At 42.7% G+C, this 19,159-nt stretch overlaps 1 protein-coding gene across 1 annotated transcript in view; it reads right to left on the bottom strand.

Annotated features, from left to right (window-relative positions):
• Positions 1–19,159, bottom strand: part of LOC124009660 (neurite extension and migration factor-like) — a 34,482-nt gene that overhangs the window by 7,478 nt on the left and 7,845 nt on the right. Inside the window, exon 2 of the mRNA XM_046321688.1 lies at positions 593–714. Coding sequence (XP_046177644.1) covers positions 593–668 — 76 coding nt within the window. The 5' untranslated portion in view covers positions 669–714. The remainder of the gene's footprint in view (positions 1–592; positions 715–19,159) is intronic.

The following is a 19,159-nucleotide window of genomic DNA, read 5'->3' on the forward strand; positions in this document are numbered from 1 at the left end:
TTTTCTATTACTCTGATTGAACATCTTTATGTTGATGTATTTACAGGAAGAATGGAAGGAATGACAAAAGGAATAACCTTTCCCGTCCTCTGTGTGAGTGGCCTTTACCCTTTGACATTCAGGGTCGTTAAGGATGGGAGTGTCGTGCGAAAGGATGATAAGTTCTTTCAGAATTAAAGAAATGGACGAAAACATTCCACACATTCATTAGACCGTCTCTGGGCATTAAAACAGGTAGCAAAGGTTAAGGTCACTAAATATCAAGGCTGAGGCTTCTCGCCTTTCAGCTTTGTAAAGGTCACAGCCAAGCTAAGTAGCGGAGGTGAAAACAATGCGTAACGTAGCATCTTGTTCCATATAAGAACTCGTACTACGATTGTGACATAATGTACCGTGATAATGTAGCAGCATTCCCTCTGTTCCTTCGTGAAAACACATTGTAAAATGCTATAACATATGATACAATATGATACAATATAGCTACACCTGTGGAGAAGAATTAGGTTTTGGTGTGTCCATTTGTTTTTTTGTTTTTTTTTAATTCAAGTCGGCCTCATGTGTTTCTAGCAAAGCAACATACACATGTCTTTACCATTCTGGTCCACTTTGTTGATCTGTTCCAGGTTTGAAGCCAGCACAGCAAAGTTGGGTTCTTGAAAAACATCCATCAATTTAGAGTGGTTCTTGTCCCTTACATTATTACCACTATCCAACCTGCAGAGGAAAAACACAAGACACATGAAAACACTGGTGCTGACCAAAGGAAAAGGTGTATTATGTCATCATAATAATATATACTACCATGCAAATCTCTTGTTGACTCTCGCCTTTCTCAACTGATGCATGAGCAGCAGCTACTCTTTCTGGGGCTTCAAAAGAGGCCAGGGAATATTCGGGATGCTATATTTCTACCTTTAGCCCAAGATTCTACTCTTTGTTCCTGTAAAATATATGTCCCCATCTATGGGCTACCAAGGGATATTGTTTTGGGCACCATTATAGGGAGACTGCCGTATACTGTATCCAGTAGGCTTTTAAACACATGAGCCTCAGTCTGCATGCAAATTGCAGGCACATCCTCCTGGCCTTTTGTTGATCGCTTTAAGTGTTTCTCAAACCGCAAAACTCCTCAATAACATGCTTGCTGAATGAGAATTGTTCTAAGCAAATGTCAGAAGTAATAATTGTATAAAATCATGCCCCAAAAAAATCTTATTTCTGTTCTCTAACGAGCTCTCTAACTCTCTTGTTCACGCTCTCAAACTCCCCGTCCTCCCCGTCCTCCTCCCACTATCCCCTTTCTTGCAGCCAGGGAGAAAAAACAAATGGCCAGATTAATGGAGACGGAGAAGAAGCAATAAGAGGTTGCATAAAATTAGCCCTATGTCCAACGATCATGTCCAATTTAACACATTATTAAGCCATGTTGTTTCTCCTGGAGGCAATTTGCGACAAAGGTTTGTGAGCCGCATGAAACAAGACTCTCTGCCAGCGCAGTGCTGACTCACTGCCAGCTAGAAAGATACTGTTAACCTGGCCTGGCTCTCTGTGTCATTAACCTGGGCCTCTGTCTGTGTTAACCTGGCCTGGCTCTCTGTGTCATTAACCTGGGCCTCTGTCTGTGTTAACCTGGCCTGGCTCTCTGTGTCATTAACCTGGGCCTCTGTCTGTGTTAACCTGGCCTGGCTCTCTGTGTCATTAACCTGGGCCTCTGTCTGTGTTAACCTGGCCTGGCTCTCTGTGTCATTAACCTGGGCCTCTGTCTGTGTTAACCTGGCCTGGCTCTCTGTGTCATTAACCTGGGCCTCTGTCTGTGTTAACCTGGCCTGGCTCTCTGTGTCATTAACCTGGGCCTCTGTCTGTGTTAACCTGGCCTGGCTCTCTGTGTCATTAACCTGGGCCTCTGTCTGTGTTAACCTGGCCTGGCTCTCTGTGTCATTAACCTGGGCCTCTGTCTGTGTTAACCTGGCCTGGCTCTCTGTGTCATTAACCTGGGCCTCTGTCTGTGTTAACCTGGCCTGGCTCTCTGTGTCATTAACCTGGGCCTCTGTCTGTGTTAACCTGGCCTGGCTCTCTGTGTCATTAACCTGGGCCTCTGTCTGTGTTAACCTGGCCTGGCTCTCTGTGTCATTAACCTGGGCCTCTGTCTGTGTTAACCTGGCCTGGCTCTCTGTGTCATTAACCTGGGCCTCTGTCTGTGTTAACCCGGCCTGGCTCTCTGTGTCATTAACCTGGGCCTCTGTCTGTGTTAACCTGGCCTGGCTCTCTGTGTCATTAACCTGGGCCTCTGTCTGTGTTAACCTGGCCTGGCTCTCTGTGTCATTAACCTGGGCCTCGGTCTGTGTTAACCTGGCCTGGCTCTCTGTGTCATTAACCTGGGCCTCTGTCTGTGTTAACCTGGCCTGGCTCTCTGTGTCATTAACCTGGGCCTCTGTCTGTGTTAACCTGGCCTGGCTCTCTGTGTCATTAACCTGGGCCTCTGTCTGTGTTAACCTGGCCTGGCTCTCTGTGTCATTAACCTGGGCCTCTGTCTGTGTTAACCTGGCCTGGCTCTCTGTGTCATTAACCTGGGCCTCTGTCTGTGTTAACCTGGCCTGGCTCTCTTTGATAACCTGACCATGGGTCTGTGTGTTAACCTGGCCATGGGTCTGTGTGTTAACCTGGCCATGGGTCTGTGTGATAACCTGGCCATGGGTCTGTGTGTTAACCTGGCCATGGGTCTGTGTGTTAACCTGGCCATGGGTCTGTGTGTTAACCTGGCCATGGGTCTGTGTGTTAACCTGGCCATGGGTCTGTGTGTTAACCTGGCCATGGGTCTACGTGATAACCTGGCCATGTGTCTGTGTCTACCACTGTGCACTAATCTTACTGGAAAGACTCTAGTCAGTATGAGCCATTGGTAAGCCGTTAACATTAGAATTGTTGAATCTCAGCACTGTATAGAGGGACCATTGGAAACATAGTAGTATAGGGAGAGAGTTTGCAGAGACATGACAAATTATTCAGTGGGAGATGCTCAGCATCTTTTTACAACTAAAAACAACACCTGGCGGGCCCAAGATGACAAATGCGTGAAAGTATAACTGCCAGACTTGAATCCATTACTGGCATGGGGTAGCATCTGTGGTTATCAGACCCTTGTGAGGCACATTCAATTTATTTTTTTCCATTTCTGTATGCAGAGAAAAGGAAAACACATCCCATCATATGAAATGAAATGATGTTATTTCTAAGAGGCCCAGGTTATCAGAGCTTTCTCTCTGCTCAGAGTGCGGGCCACTGGCCCAGAGGCTCTGAGGTGATTAAACAGAAGGGATCACTGCTAATGCAGGAGATTCACTTTCAGTCCACATCCACATCACCTGATCCATCTGCTGCAATCAGGGCTCTAAATGGGAGTATATGTGACACCGAGTCTTTCTTCTCAGGAGGAACAACTGAATTCCCAGAGAAACACTGAAATCACAATTTTAGATGAACCAGAAATCAGCCAAATGGTGGTGCTGGGCTACAGCATAGCAAACATAACGTATGATTGACCAGTTTCACTTAAAATAATGAAACACTACAGTATGGGTTTGTAGTGGGGCATAGCAGTACACCATTGCAGAGGTATGATGATGTTATAGAAAATGATAAGTCTTCAATAATTCAACTTTCAAAATCCTACAGAGAACTACGTCAACCACTGCATAGTTACTGTATATTTGACTATATTACATCATACTGCACTCTGTATGCACTCATTCCTTTGTTTGAAGCCATATTGAGCAAAATTAGGAAAAACAGTGTGTTCTTAGCTGCTGAGCAAGGGAATAAAAACACATCTCCTGAAATGTTGCTTATTGGTTTAATTTACTTGAGGACACATACAGTAGAGTAAGTGTATGAGAGGCTGTAGGCACCTAATTAATAATGGATGCATACTAGGGCTGGGAAATGCCAGGGACCTCAACATACGATATTATAGCGATACATAGTTGCCGATACGATATGTATTGCGATTCTCACAATTTTACAGTATGTCTTGCGATTCTCACAATTTTACAGTATGTCTTGCGATTCTCACAATTTTACAGTATGTATTGCGATTCTCACAATTTTATAGTATGTCTTGCGATTCTCACAATTTTACAGTATGTCTTGCGATTCTCACAATTTTACAGTATGTATTGCGATTCTCACAATTTTACAGTATGTATTGCGATTCTCACAATTTTACAGTATCTCTTGCGATTCTCACAATTTTACAGTATGTCTTGCGATTCTCACAATTTTACAGTATGTATTGCGATTCTCACAATTTTACAGTATCTCTTGCGATTCTCACAATTTTACAGTATGTATTGCGATTCTCACAATTTTACAGTATGTCTTGCGATTCTCACAATTTTACAGTATGTATTGCGATTCTCACAATTTTACAGTATGTATTGCGATTCTCACAATTTTACAGTATGTATTGCGATTCGATACTGTGATTTTTATTATGATTTGATGTTTCAAACATATTGCTCACCATATGTCTGCTGCAAACGAGTTTTGACCAGTCTGTCACGTCGGTATGTACGATTCGGGAGACAGGCGCAGGAATGCGTAATAGTTTTTTTTATTACACCCAAATTAAGGCGTGCTGTGCAAGGGCGCGGGGAAGAACACCAAACAAACATGTATATAACACACAAGGTTGAAACCCAAACAAAAGAGCGAGGAGTACATCAAATAAATAACACAAGCGCACAATGATTAACATACAGGACGAGACCCGTAATCATCTGCGCAATCCACAATGGTACGAAATCCAAAACACACAGCACAGATACTCACACGAACCAACGGACATTGTATCAATAATCGACAGCTCAATGGAAACCAAAGGGCACATATAATCAAATACAATCAGCGGGAATAGGGGCCAGGTGTGAGCAAAGTTCCAGAGGGATCCGTGACACAGTCATGGAAATAAAACTGCTGAAAAAAATGTGCTCCCTATTTAAAAATAATCTGGAGGATAAGCAATGAAGGAAAAATCCTGGATTGTTGGTGCAGGTAGAGCCAACCAGCGCAAAAATAATATTATCAATATTGTCAAAATGGTAAGATATGATATATACCCAAAATAATATCCAGATATGTAACTGTATCTATTTTTTCATGAATTGTTACCATCGTTGTTCATGACATGAATTTAGAAGCTGTTTCAATAGTTTAGCGTTTTAATTCATAGCAACATTAGCATATTTTACTGATGTATTAGTCTAATTTCTGTAATGAACAGAGAAAAGGTTGACCCTTCAGATAGACAGCAGATTCCATGATAAAGGGAAAAAACATTTACAGTAAATAGCAAACAGGAGTGAAGACTTTTAAGACCCTGTAATAACCTCCATACATATCAAGAGGGGTATTTCATATCAAAGCAGCTAATATACATCCTGATAAGAGAAGCTCTAATCTGTAAATCCCATAATAGCATTTTATTGTGACTAGCCACAAGCGGCTTAGAAGAAAGGAGTAAATACAGAGTAAATAGGTAGGTTGCAGAGGTGGAAAACCTGTGGTGATGAAGAGGAGGAACTGAAACTGGAGGTACTGAGGATGAAATTATGTTTTATGAATTTTATGAGTTATTTATTAGTATTATCCCTACCTGTCACGTCTGTCCCCGCTCCCCCTCTCTGGCGCTCGAGGTCGCCAAGCTGCTCATCATTACGCACACCTGTCATCATCGTTACGCACACCTGTCATCATCATTACGCACACCTGTCATCATCGTTACGCACACCTATCATCATCATTACGCACACCTGTCATCATCGTTACGCACACCTGTCATCATCGTTACGCACACCTGTCATCATCGTTACGCACACCAGTGCTTCATCGGACTCACCTGGACTCCATCACATCATTGATTGCCTCCCCTATATCTGTCACTTCCTCAGTTTCATTCCCGTGTCTGCATTGATGTTGTTTTGTTTCTCTTGTCCAGACGCTGTTCTTGTTTTGTTTCATGACTATTTATTATTAAATCCCCACCCTGTATTGCTTCCCGTCTCCCAGCGTCTGTGGTTACAGAACCGTACCAGAATGCAGACACCACAATTGGAAGCATCAGGGAGTTATTATAATTTGTTTTGGTGACATCGGGTCCAGGTGCCATTGCCGAAGCAACCAGGGATGCCTCAGCTGTCTCTTCAGGCTCCCAAGCCTCGGTTGGCTTGGTAGGGTCCCACGCCATGACTCAGATGGCTCGTCGGGTTCCCGCGCCTCAGCCGGCTCGTCGGGCTCCCGCACCTCGGCTGGCCCGTCAGGCTCGTCCAGGTAGGACGCCAGGTGCCGTCCCTAGAAGGGGGTACTGTCACGTCTGTCCCCGCTCCCCCTCTCTGGCGCTCGAGGTCGCCAGGCTGCTCATCATTACGCACACCTGTCACCATCGCGCTTCATCGGACTCACCTGGACTCCATCACGTCATTGATTGCCTCCCCTATATCTGTAAATTCCTCAGTTTCATCCCAGTGTCTGCATTGATGCTGTTTTGTTTCTCTTGTCCAGACACTGGTCTTGTTTAGTTTCATGTCAATGTATTATTAAATCCTCACCCTGTACTTGCTTCCCGTCTCCCAGCGTATGTGGTTACGGAACCGTTACCCCTACCAAGAACATTACTTTGAGCATACAGACGACCATATCTGCCGGTTTTCCTTCTGTCTTGCATCATATCCTGATTCATGTAATCAATTTTGCATGATGGATTGATTACTCGCACAGACTCAAATTGACAGTCCCACATAGAGTACTACCTGTATATAGGGCCTACACATTTGTCTGTAAGAGTGCGTCTGTGTGTGTTTGTACACTGTATAGCACGTATAGCTGAAGGTGGGAGGTAGAAGTGATTCATAATTCTGGTGCAGGAGGGCATCCTGACAAAGCTTAACTCCAGTGTACTAAGAGGCCAGTCTGGGAAGGCGCTGACTGACTGACTGATGCAACAATAGTTTTTTCACTGCAGGGAAATAACCCCATAATCCATCTCACATACTATTACACTGACAGCCGCCAGGGCAGCGCAGAGTGGGGATATGAAAGACTTCCCGAGTGATTCCACTACCAAGGCATAAACACAAGAAAAAATAAAACAGAATAGAATAGAACTCCACAGAGAGCTGGAGAGGAGGGAGCACTACCCACATACGAACCGAACAAGACTTCCCTGGCTGAATACACTTGAGTACTACGAACACAAAACATCAGCTACTTTATAACCATTTAGTATGACCCCCTTGATCCCTCATTTTGCTGACTTGAAACACTTGGGACACAACCATTGTTTTCTAGCTGTCATATCCTGAAACCTGAAACACCAGCTTCTCAATATAGGAGCTGACAATGGATCATTGTGATACATATTTTACAGAGAAAGAATTTCCAGTGTTCAGAATAATCATTGCCTGTGCAGAGCTGTGGTGTAGTGGTAACACTCAAGTCAGAAATACCATGCCCCACTGGAGACTGGGGTTAAATCCACCTACCTGTATCTTCTGATTTCCAAAGTGTCTCAATAATAGTGTCCAATACCCAACAAAAATACATTTAAAATGATAATCATTGCCCTTCCAATTTGTTTAAATGACTAAGGAACAGTAGTCAGATAATACAGTGGCAAGAAAACGTTTGTAAACCCTTCGGAATGACCTGGACTTCTGCATAAACTAAACTGGTCATAACACCTGATCTGATCTTCATCTAAGTCACAACAATAGACAAACACAGTCTGCTTGAACTAATAACACAAACAATTATACGTTTTCATGTCTTTATTGAACACACCGTGTAAACATTCATAGTGCAAAGTGGGAAAAGTATCGGTGAACCCTTGGTTTTAATAACTGATTGACCCTCCTTTGGCAGCAATAACCTCAACCAAACGTTTTCTGTAGTTTCGGGTCAAACCTGCACAATGGTCAGGAGGAATTTTGGACCAGTCCTCTTTACAAAACTGTTTCAGTTCAGTAATATTATTGGGATGTCTGGTGTGATTCGCTCTTTTGAGGTCATACCACAGCATCTCAATCGGGTTGTGGTCAGGACTCTGACTGGGCCACTCAGGTTGAGGTCAGGACTCTGACTGGGCCACTCAGGTTGAGGTCAGGACTGACTGGCCACTCCAGAAGGCATATTTTCTTCTGTTGAAGCCATTCTGTTGTTGATTTACATTTGTGTTGTGGGTCGTTGTCCTGTTGCATCACCCAACTTCTGTTGAGCTTCAATTGGTGAACAGATTCTCCTGCAAAATGTCTTGATAAACTTGGGAATAAATGTTTCCATCGATGATAGCAAGCTGTCCAGGCCCCGAGGCAGTAAAGCAGCCCCAAACCATGATGTTCCCTCCACCATACTTTACAGTTGGGATGAGGTTTTGATGTTGGTGTGCTGTGCCTTTCTTTCTCCACACACAGTGTTGTGTGTTCCTTCCAAACAACTCAACTTTAGTTTCATCTGTCCACAGAATATTTTGCCAGTAGTGCTGTGGAACATCAAGGTGCTCTTTTGCTAACTTCAAACGTGCATGTTTTTTTGGAGAGCAATGGCTTCTTCCGTGGTGTCCTCACATGAACACCATTCTCGTTTAGTGTTTTACGTATAGTAGACTCATAAACAGAGATGTTAGCATGTTCCAGAGATTTCTTTAAGTCTTTAGCTGACACTCTAGGAGTCTTCTTAACCTCATTGAGCATTTTGCGCTGTGCTCTTGCAGTCATCTTTGCAGCACGGCCACTCCTAGAGAGAGTAACAACAGTGCTGAACTTTCTCCATTTATAGACAATTTGTCTTACCATGGACTGATGAACATCAAGGCTTTTAGAGATACTTTTGTAACCCTTTCCAGCTTTATGCAAGTTAACAATTATTAATATTAGGTCTTCTGAGATCTCTTTTGTTCGAGGCATGGTTCACATCAGGCAATGCTTCTTGTGAATAGCAATGGCCAAGCTGTGTCAACCATAAAATAAAAGAACATCTATCATGCTTTGCAATAAATTATAGTGTTAAAAAACGAATGTAATATTTTATTGTTGCATTTAACTGACGAAAATTCTGTTATCAAGGTAATTTCTCAGGAAGTGACATCAGAGGTCAGCATGTGGAAGAAGTCAGAGTTCAGGGATGGTAGACAAGTTTCCCACTAGTAATTAACAGATGGAGGGGCATAGAAGTGAATTTTATTTTTTGTATAATATTTTTTTTAAATGAATTGTATGTGGTAAATACCACCTTCTCACTTGGCTATGAATGCAGGGTTAGTGAACATTCACTATATATTTCAGCCACATCCGTTGCTGACAGGTGTATAAAATCAAACACACAGCCATGTAATCTCCATAGACAAGAATGGCCTTCCTGAAGAGCTCACTGACTTTCAACAATGCACTGTCATAGGATACCACCTTTCCAACAAATCAGTTCGTCACATTTCTGCCCTGCTAGAGCTGCCCCGGTCAACTTTAACTGCTGTTATTGTGAATCGGATATGTCTAGGAGAAACAACGGCTCAGCCGCGAAGTGGTAGGCCATACAAGCTCACAGAATGGGACCATCTAGTGCTGAAGCGCGTAGCGTGTAAAAATCGTCTGTCCTCGGTTGCAACACTCACTACCGGGTTCCAAACTGCCACTGGAAGCAATGTCAGCACGAGAACTGTTCGTTTCCATGGCCGAGCAGCCGCACACTTGCCTAAGATCACCATGCGTAATGCCAAGCGTTGGCTGGAGTGGTGTAAAGCTTGCCGTCATTTGACTCTGGAGCAGTGAAAACACGTTCTCTGGAGTGATGAATCACGCTTCACCATCTGCCATGCCGACGGACAAATCTGGGTTTGGCGGATGCCAGGTGAATACTACCTTCCCAAATGCATAGTGCCAACTGTAAAGGTTGGTGGAGGGGGCCTCCCGAGTGGGGCAGTGGTCAGAGGCACTGCATCGCAGTTGCTAGCTGTACCACTAGAGATCCTGATTCAAGTCCAGGCTCTGTCGCAGACAGCCGTGACCGGGAGACCCATGGGTCAGTGCACAATTGGCCCAGTGTTGTCCAGCCTAGGGGAGAGTTTGGCCGGCAGGGATGTCCTTGTCCCATCGCACTCTAGCGACTCCTGTGGCGATGAATTGGAATGCCGACTGTGAGCCAGGCATCACTGCCTGACCTCACAAATGCTCGTGGCTGAATGGAAGCAAGTCCCCGCAGCAATGTTCCAACTAGAGGTCGACCGATTATGATTTTTGAACGCCGATACCGATTATTGGAGGGCCAAAAAACCGGATACCGATTAATCGGCCGCTTTTATTTATTATTTTGTAATAATGACAATTACAACAACAATACTGAATGAACCCTTATTTTAACTTAATATAATACATCAATAAAATCAATTTAGCCTCAAGTAAATAATGAAACATGTTCAATTTGGTTTAAATAATGCAAAAACAAAGTGTTGGAGAAGAAAGTAAAAGTGCAATATGTGCTATGTAAGAAAGCTAACGTTTCAGTTCCTTGCTCAGAACATGAGAACACATGAAAGCTGGTGGTTCCTTTTAACATGAGTCTTTAATATTCCCAAGTAAGAAGTTTTAGGTTGTAGTTATTATAGGAATTATAGGACTATTTCCCGCTATACCATTTGTATTTCATTAACCTTTGACTATTGGATGTTCTTATAGGCACTTTAGTATTGCCAGTGAAACAGTATAGCTTCCGTCCCTCTAGTTAGCGCTCGCTAACTAGCTAGCCATTTCACTTTGGTTACACCAGCATCATCTCGGGAGTTGATAGGTTTGAAGTCATGAACAGCGCAATGCTTGACGCACAACGAAGAGCTGCTGGCAAAACGCACGAAAGTGCTGTTTGAATGAATGTTTACGCGCCTGCTTCTGCCTACCACCGCTCAGTCAGATACTTAGATACTTGTATGCTCAGTCAGATTATATGCAACGCAGGACACGCTAGATAATATCTAGTAATATCATCAATCATGTGTAGTTAACTAGTGATTATGATTGTGTTTTTATAAGATAAGTTTAATCCTAGCTAGCAACTTAGCTTGGCTTACTGCATTCGCGTAACAGGCAGGCACTCCTTGTGGAGTGCAACGAGAGAGGCAGGTCGTTATTGCATTGGACTAGTTAACTGTAAGGTTGCAAGTTTGGATCCAGTCGACCTTTAGTTCCAACATCTAGTGGAAAGCCTTCCCAAAAGAGTGGAGGCTGTTATAGCAGCAAAGGGGGTACCAATTCCAGATTAATGCCCATGATTTTGGAATGAGATGTTTGAAGAGTAGGTGCCCACATACTTTTGGTCATGTAGTGTACTTTGTCTGTCTGCTAGCTACTGTATGCACGGTTTGACATCATATATTAGGGCAATTCCACAGTAAGAGTGATACTGAGGCTAAGATTGTCCACTTTAAAATGTATACCAAACAAAAAGCTATGACTGCAAAATTAAACAAACCATTCAACTCTATGCACAAGGACTACTTTTAACAATTTCCACTAAACATTTGACAAAAACACATTTACTTGAAGAACAGTGAAGATGCAAAGTTTGGTAACAGAATGACTGTCAGAAAAGCGAGCAGAGAAACAAAGGTTGCTTGGGAATGGGATGTAGGCTAGTCGATATGATTTGGTGACAATTGAAGCAAATTTAAATCCTGACAGACTATATTTTGCCCTCTATCTTTTGCTGGAAGTAAAGACTTGGCTCTCCAATAGACACCCCCGCCCCCTCCAAGCATGGTGCACTAGACTTGGAAAGCTTGCCAATTGCCTACCCAGCAGAAACAAAGCAACACAACAAAATAAATGAGAAGGTCTTAACAGTGCAGTTAACTGCATCCACCCTCAACTGTCAATTCACCCACTGACTTATGGAAGGAAAACACAGCACAGGGCATACATTTGCAAACAAAATCAAATACATGCATTTCAGTTAATCCAATACACCAGTTTCCCTCTGTTTAAAAAACTTCAAAACAAGACAATAGGTCACTTTAGTACTTTCAACACCCCATCAATCGTTAAATATCGCAGATAATCATTTTATGAATGTATAGTATGTTGAGATATTTTGAAATAAATTACTCAAACTCATTCAAGTTATACTCCAAGATGATGATGGCCATCCCAATACGGTAGGTATTTTGGTCTCAATTCTAGCTCCAGGAATAGCTCATGTGCAGATATAATATTGGTTGCAGCAAAGAATTTTCCTGCGCTTATAGATTTCCATAAATTCAATGAAAACTTGCAGTTCTCTTTCTCTCATTAGATCTCACACAAACAATAGCCTACACCTTTTACACCTGCGACAAAACTGATCAAATTAAGATCCCGAATCTGTATATGGCTATTTCAATTACCCATCCCCCTGTATGACCAGACAGCATTGCATCCATTCAAAACGTTCCTCGTGTCTGGCAAGAACTGCTGTGGCAGACTGACTGCATATGGGACCCTAAGTGACAGATCGGGAACTCCACATGGCCGACTAGTCCAGAACAGAGCACAGTCATAGGGAACAAAAGAGAGGGACCACATCTGAAAACATCTCAGCAACTCAGCTTGAAACTACCTGCATGGTGGTCCACATTTATCTCACTTTAGGAGAATGAACACAAGACAAAGCAAGCCAAATGACCTAGATAACATAGGGTTGGCTAAAAGCATAGGAGCATGTGCAGTGATGATTGGATGGATTGGCCAACATGTTAAAACGTTGACATTTGTAACGATCATTTCATTATTATTATTATTATCATTATTATTATTATCATTTCATTTCATCATACCATTCTTATTCTGATATCAATAGTGATAGTGTGAAGGGAAGAGTGTATTAGCTATGAATTGCTATTACACTATTCCAAGTGACAGTCAGAGACCAAGCCCTGCAATACTAGTTCAATAAAGGCTAAATAAAATGAAAATAAAATACAGGAAAAACCTAGTCAGTTGCACAACTGACTGCATTCAACCGAAATGTTCCTTCTGCATTTAACCCAACTCCTCTGAATCCGAGAGGTGCAGGGGGGCTGCCTTAATCAAGGTAATCAGCACCCAAGGAGCAGTTGTTGATGGGTTTTAACTGCCTTGCTCAAGGGCAGAATGGCAGTTTTCCCCCCCACCTTGTCAGCTCGGGGACTCGAACCAGCAACCTTTCGGTTACTGGCCCGAAGCTCTTAACTGCTAGGCTACCTGCCGCCCACGTGACTCAACCTCTGACGTAGAGTCATTTACAAGTATAGAGAAAGGATTTATGCTGAACAACGCGTGGAATCTGGAACTAAAAAGAGAGTCAGAACAATGTCAACGTGATGTAGCCCTTGAGAGAACCCAACAAGAGGGGCCGGAGATCATAGCAACAACAACCTTGTAAACAAAATGATTTTGTTTTCAGCCATTCATTTTTCTCCACAAAACATAATGAAGCAAAGGTGACATAAGTAACATACTGCATTTAACTTGGCTGTAAAGCCGAGACTTTAAAAGCCTCGGCTCTCATCTGGTTCAATAAGCAATTATAATGGCTACAGTTTGCGGCATGACTCATGATTCTGGATTTCTCTCAATGTTTCCAAGTGGAGTCACCGAGACAGACCAGGGCTTGAATCATAGCATCTATTATTTCTGCCTTTTAGACAATAATATATAGAGAGAACATATGAAGCAATCCATGTTATCCAAGGGTGCTACATTTATTTGATTTTTTGTTGTAAATAACAAAATATGTTCAACTAGCGAATCCACAGAATGTGACATTTTCTGGTCCTGTTCTTCCCGTCTCTGGCGTCTTTTCTAGTCCAAGCCTCTTTGGCCCATTTGTGCTGCTGTATTAAGAGGCGAAAACTCGAGCTAATTGTGATTCAGCCTCTCCTCTCTCTGCACCCATACAACCCCCTCCACTTACACACACAGGCCACATCTCAAACAGAGTGGGGCGGGTAAGGAGGGGGGGGGGGGAGTGTGACAGAAAGGGGGGCTTTACAACAGAGAAGCAGAGGGGTTGCATGCCGATTGCACAATACAGCCCATATAGGAGATGTCCTGGTTAGAACTGGAGACCTGACAATAGAACACGTTTTCTCCTTATTCCTTCAGGTGGGAACTGGGAAGGACTATATACCCATGATAAGAGGAGGTTCTGCAGTAAACAAGAAGCTCTTGCTTATTACAGTCAATAATACCTCCAGCATACACAAACAACGAACCTACTACTACACACACTGTGGAACAGTGCCATTCGTTATCCCTCTGACCAGTTTGGGGTGTTAAATAGTGTATTGAAGAGAACTGTCAACATTGCTGGCTGACCAGCCCTTCGTTCATTCTCCCATCAGCTTCCTCTTCGGTTTCACTCCAAATCATGAAGCAGCTCAAAAGAGAAATGAGCAGTTATGTTCACCTCCTATGAAATATACCGTATGCATTATTAGAGTATAATCTAATAGAGTGTATTATTTAGGCCTTCATACATATTGTGTACATTTTGTACATCATTGAAGAAATGTATTACATTCCTCCCAAAATTTCGGTGCAAAAGCCCACTAAAAAACAATCAAAAACAGAATTGCTGGTGACTGCATATATCTTTTTCCTCCATTGTCATAACTTATTTGTCATCATGCGTATGATTATCATTTTATTTCAAATCAAACCAGAGGACGTAAAAAAGGAAAAACATTGTGACTGTAACAAAAGTCTACAGTTTCGCATGGCCCCCTGTAAGGTCTGAGCAAGCCCACCTTTGTAGCTAATCTCATGCTATTCTACACATTTTGCCTTAAGGCTGAGAGAAAATGTTGCAGTTTTAAAACTATTTTCCTGCAATTCTACACATACTATTATGGGGCAGAGAGAAACATGTACAGTTTTATAGCTAATCTCATGCTATTCTACACATTTTGCAATGGGACAGCGAGGGAAATGTGCAGTTTTCAATCAAATTCAATCAAATGCATTTATAAAGCAAATTTTTCATCAGCAGACGTCACAAAGTGCCAATACAGAAACCAACCTCAAACCCCAAACAGCAAGCAATGCAGATGTAGAAGCACGGTGGCTGGGAAAAACTCCCCAGAAAGGTCGGTACTTAGGTATAAACCGGGAGAGGAACCAGGCTCTGAGGAGTGGCCAGTCCTCTTCTGGCTGTGGCTGGTGGAGAGGAACCAGGCTCTGAGGAGTGGCCAGTCCTCTTCTGGCTGTGCCGGTGGTCATTAAGGCCAGATTGTTCTTAAAGATGTTCAAACGTTCATAGATGATCAGCAGGGTCAAATAACAATCACATGTTCATATCTAAACATTCTTGCCATGGCTTATGACATGTTCAAATCCTATCTGGGGAGGCGGGGCAACCTCCAGGCCGGGGCAGGGTGGGGGGGGGGGTTGTGGGCTCCCAGAGCCCCTTGGCCCCCCTGCTTTGAGGGGGCTGCGTGGTACGCCAGTGAGCAAAAGCTCAATCTGCTCATTAACATGCAAAGACCCCCATCCAAGGGCTTTTGAAATGAGTTCTTCATTTTAGTCACAAATGTGATAACTTTTCCATTATGAAGCACAAAAACTTCATTCTGGGGTGCCTGATGTTGCAAATGATGGAAATAAAAACAACTCCACACAGTGAGACGTATATAACAAATCAACTTGCCACTCCATTCAGTTTAGAGTGTGTCTTTACTGTGTAGTTGAGTGTTCGAAACATGTTTTCTGGCGATGTGAAAAGGACTAATATCTGAAACGGAATAAAAGGCCATGTGAAAAGGACTTTAATAATAATAATAATATATGCCATTTAGCAGACGCTTTTATCCAAAGCGACTTACAGTCATGTGTGCATACATTCTACGTATGGGTGGTCCCGGGGATCGAACCCACTACCCTGGCGTTACAAGCGCCATGCTCTACCAACTGAGCTACAGAAGGACCAAGTATAATTACTTTCACGTGAGATGAAAACGTACAGTGCATTCGGAAAGTATTCAGACCACTTTACCTTTTCCACATTTCGTTATGTTAGAGCCTTGTTTTAAAATTGATTAAATTGTTTTTGTCCCTCGTCAATCTACACACAGTACCCCATAATATCAAAGCAAAAACTGTTTTTTAGACATTTTTGCAAATGTATATAAATAAAAAATGGAACTATAACATTTACATAAGTATTCAGACCCTTTACTCAGTACTTTGTTGAAGAACCTTTGGCAGTGATTACAGCCTTGAGTCTTCTTGTAGGTGGACACTACAAGCTTGGCACACCTGTATTTGAGGAGTTTCTCCCATTCTTCTCTGTATATCCTCTCAAGCTCTGTCAGGTTGGATGGGGAGCGTCGCTGCACAGCTATTTTCAGGTCTCTCAAGAAATGTTTGATTGGGTTCAAGTCAGGGCTCTGGCTGGGCCACTCAAGGGCATTCAGAGACTTGTCCCAAAGCCACTCCTGCGTTGTCTTGGCGGTGTGCTTAGGATCATTGTGTCCTGTTGGAAGGTGAACCTTCACCCCAGTCTGAGGTAGAGGTTGACCGATTAATCGGAATGGCCGATTAATTGGGGCCGATTTCAAGTTTTCATAACAATCGGAAATCGGTATTTTTGGGCGCCAATAAAAAAAAAAATTGTAAACATTTTTTAAAATACCTTTATTTAACTAGGCAAGTCAGTTCAGTTCAATTATTTAACTAGGCAAGACACATTCTTATTTTCAATGATGGCCTAGGAACGGTGGGTTAACTGCCTTGTTCAGGGGCAGAACGACAGATGTTCACCATGTCAGCTCGGGGGATTCAATCTTGCACCCTTACAGTTAACTAGTCCAACGCAATAACGACCTGCCTCTCCACATGGTTGATGATATTACTAGATATTATCTAGCGTGTCCTGCATTGCATATAATCTGACTGAGCATACAAGTATCTAAGTATCTGACTGAGTGGTGGTAGGCAGAAGCAGGCGCGTAAACAGTAATTCAAACAGCACTTTCTTGCGTTTTGCCAGCAGCTCTTCGTTGTGTGTCAAGCATTGCGCTGTTTATGACTTCAAGCCTATCAACTCCCGAGATGAGGCTGGTGTAACCGAAGTGAAATGGCTAGCTAGTTAGCGCGCGCTAATTGTTGTTGTGTTGCTGGTTCGAGCCCAGGGGGAGCGAGGAGAGGGACGGAAGCTATACTGTTACCCTGGCAATACTAAAGTGCCTATAAGAACATCCAATAGTCAAAGGTTCTTTGTTGTGCGTCAAGCATTGCGCTGTTTATGACTTCAAACTTATCAACTCCTGAGATGAGGCTGGTATAACTGAAGTGAAATGGCTAGCTAGTTAACACGCGCTAACGAGAGGGACGGAAGCTATACTGTTTCACTGGCAATACTAAAGTGCCTATAAGAACATCCAATAGTCAAAGGTTAATGAAATACAAATGGTATAGCGGGAAATAGTCCTATAATTCCTATAATAACTACAACCTAAAACTTCTTACCTGGGAATATTGAAGACTCATGTTAAAAGGAACCACCAGCTTTCATATGTTCTCATGTTCTGAGCAAGGAGCTGAAACGTTAGCTTTCTTACATAGCACGTATTGCACTTTTACTTTCTTCTCTAACACTTTGTTTTTGCGTTATTTAAACCAAATTGAACATGTTTCATTATTTACTTGAGGCTAAATTTATTTTATTGATGTATTATATTAAGTTAAAATAAGTGTTCATTCAGTATTGTTGTAATTGTCATTATTACAAATCAAATAAAATGAAAATCGTCCGATTAATCGGTATCTGCTTTTTTGGTCCTCCAATAATCGCTATCGCTATCAGCGTTGAAAAATCATAATCGGTCAACCTCTAGTCTGAGGTCCTGAGAGCTCTGGAACAGGTTTTCATCAAGGATCTCTCTGTACCTTCCCTCAATCCTGACTAGTTTCCCAGTCCCTGCACCTAAAAAACATCCCCACAGCATGATGCTGCCACCACCATGTTTCACCGTAGGGATGGTGCCAGGTTTCCTCCAGACGTGACGCTTGGCATTCAGGTAAAAGAGTTCAATCTTGGTTTCATTAGAACAGAAAATCTTGTTTCTCGTGCTCTGAGAGTCTTGAAGTGCCTTTTGGCAAGCTCCAAGCGTGCTTCGGTGTGGCCTGATTGGTGGAGTGCTGCAGAGATGGTTGTCCTTCTGGAAAGTTCTCCTAATCCCACAGAGGAAATCTGGAGCTCTGTCAGAGTGACCATCGGGTTCGTTGTCACCTCCCTGACCAAGGCACTTCTCCCCCTATTGCTCAGTAAGGCTGGGCGGCCTGCTCTAGGTTGAGTCTTGGTGATTCCAAACTTCTTCCATTTAAGAATGATGGAGGCCACTGTGCTGTAGATATTTTTTGGTACATTTGTGCCTTGACACAATCGTGTCTCTGAGCTCTACGGACAATTCCTTTGACCTCATGACTTGGTTTTTGCTCTGACATGCACTGTCAACTGTGGGACCTTATATAGACAGGTGTGTGCCTTTCCAAATCATGTCCAATCAATTGAATTTACCACAGATGGACTCCAATCAAGTTGTAGAAACATCTCACGGATGATCAATGGAAACAGGATGCGCCTGAGCTCAATTTCGAGTCTCATAGCAACGAGTTATGTTTCGCTGTGTCATTATGGGGTATTGTGTGTAGATTGATGAGTATTTTTTATTTTTTTTAATCCATTTTAGAATAAGGCTGTAACGTAACAAAATGTGGAAAAAGTCAAGGGGTCTGAATACTTTCCAAATGCACTGTATACTACTTTCTTTGACCCTTTACTGATCCTAGAAATGAACATGTATCGGCATGCAAATCAAGGCCCGTTGACACAGAGGGTTCATTTCCTTACAGGAGGGGTGTCAAACAATCCGTCCCGCGGGTGGCTTGAGTAAAAAATGTAATAAACTCAATATACTTTTAAATGACTACATTCATACAATGACTGGACTGGATCCAGTTCGCTAATAATCACCAAAATGGAAGCTATGAAACTATTAATAGAGGACTATCTTTTCTGATTTTGACAATTTTCAAGACCGAATGCAGCCCCTGTGGCATAATGAGTTTAACACCCCTGCCCTGCAGTTTATCCTTCATAGTCCCTG

Source organism: Oncorhynchus gorbuscha, linkage group LG02 (assembly GCF_021184085.1).
Source record: "Oncorhynchus gorbuscha isolate QuinsamMale2020 ecotype Even-year linkage group LG02, OgorEven_v1.0, whole genome shotgun sequence".
In the NCBI taxonomy this organism is placed as follows: Eukaryota; Metazoa; Chordata; class Actinopteri; order Salmoniformes; family Salmonidae; genus Oncorhynchus; species Oncorhynchus gorbuscha.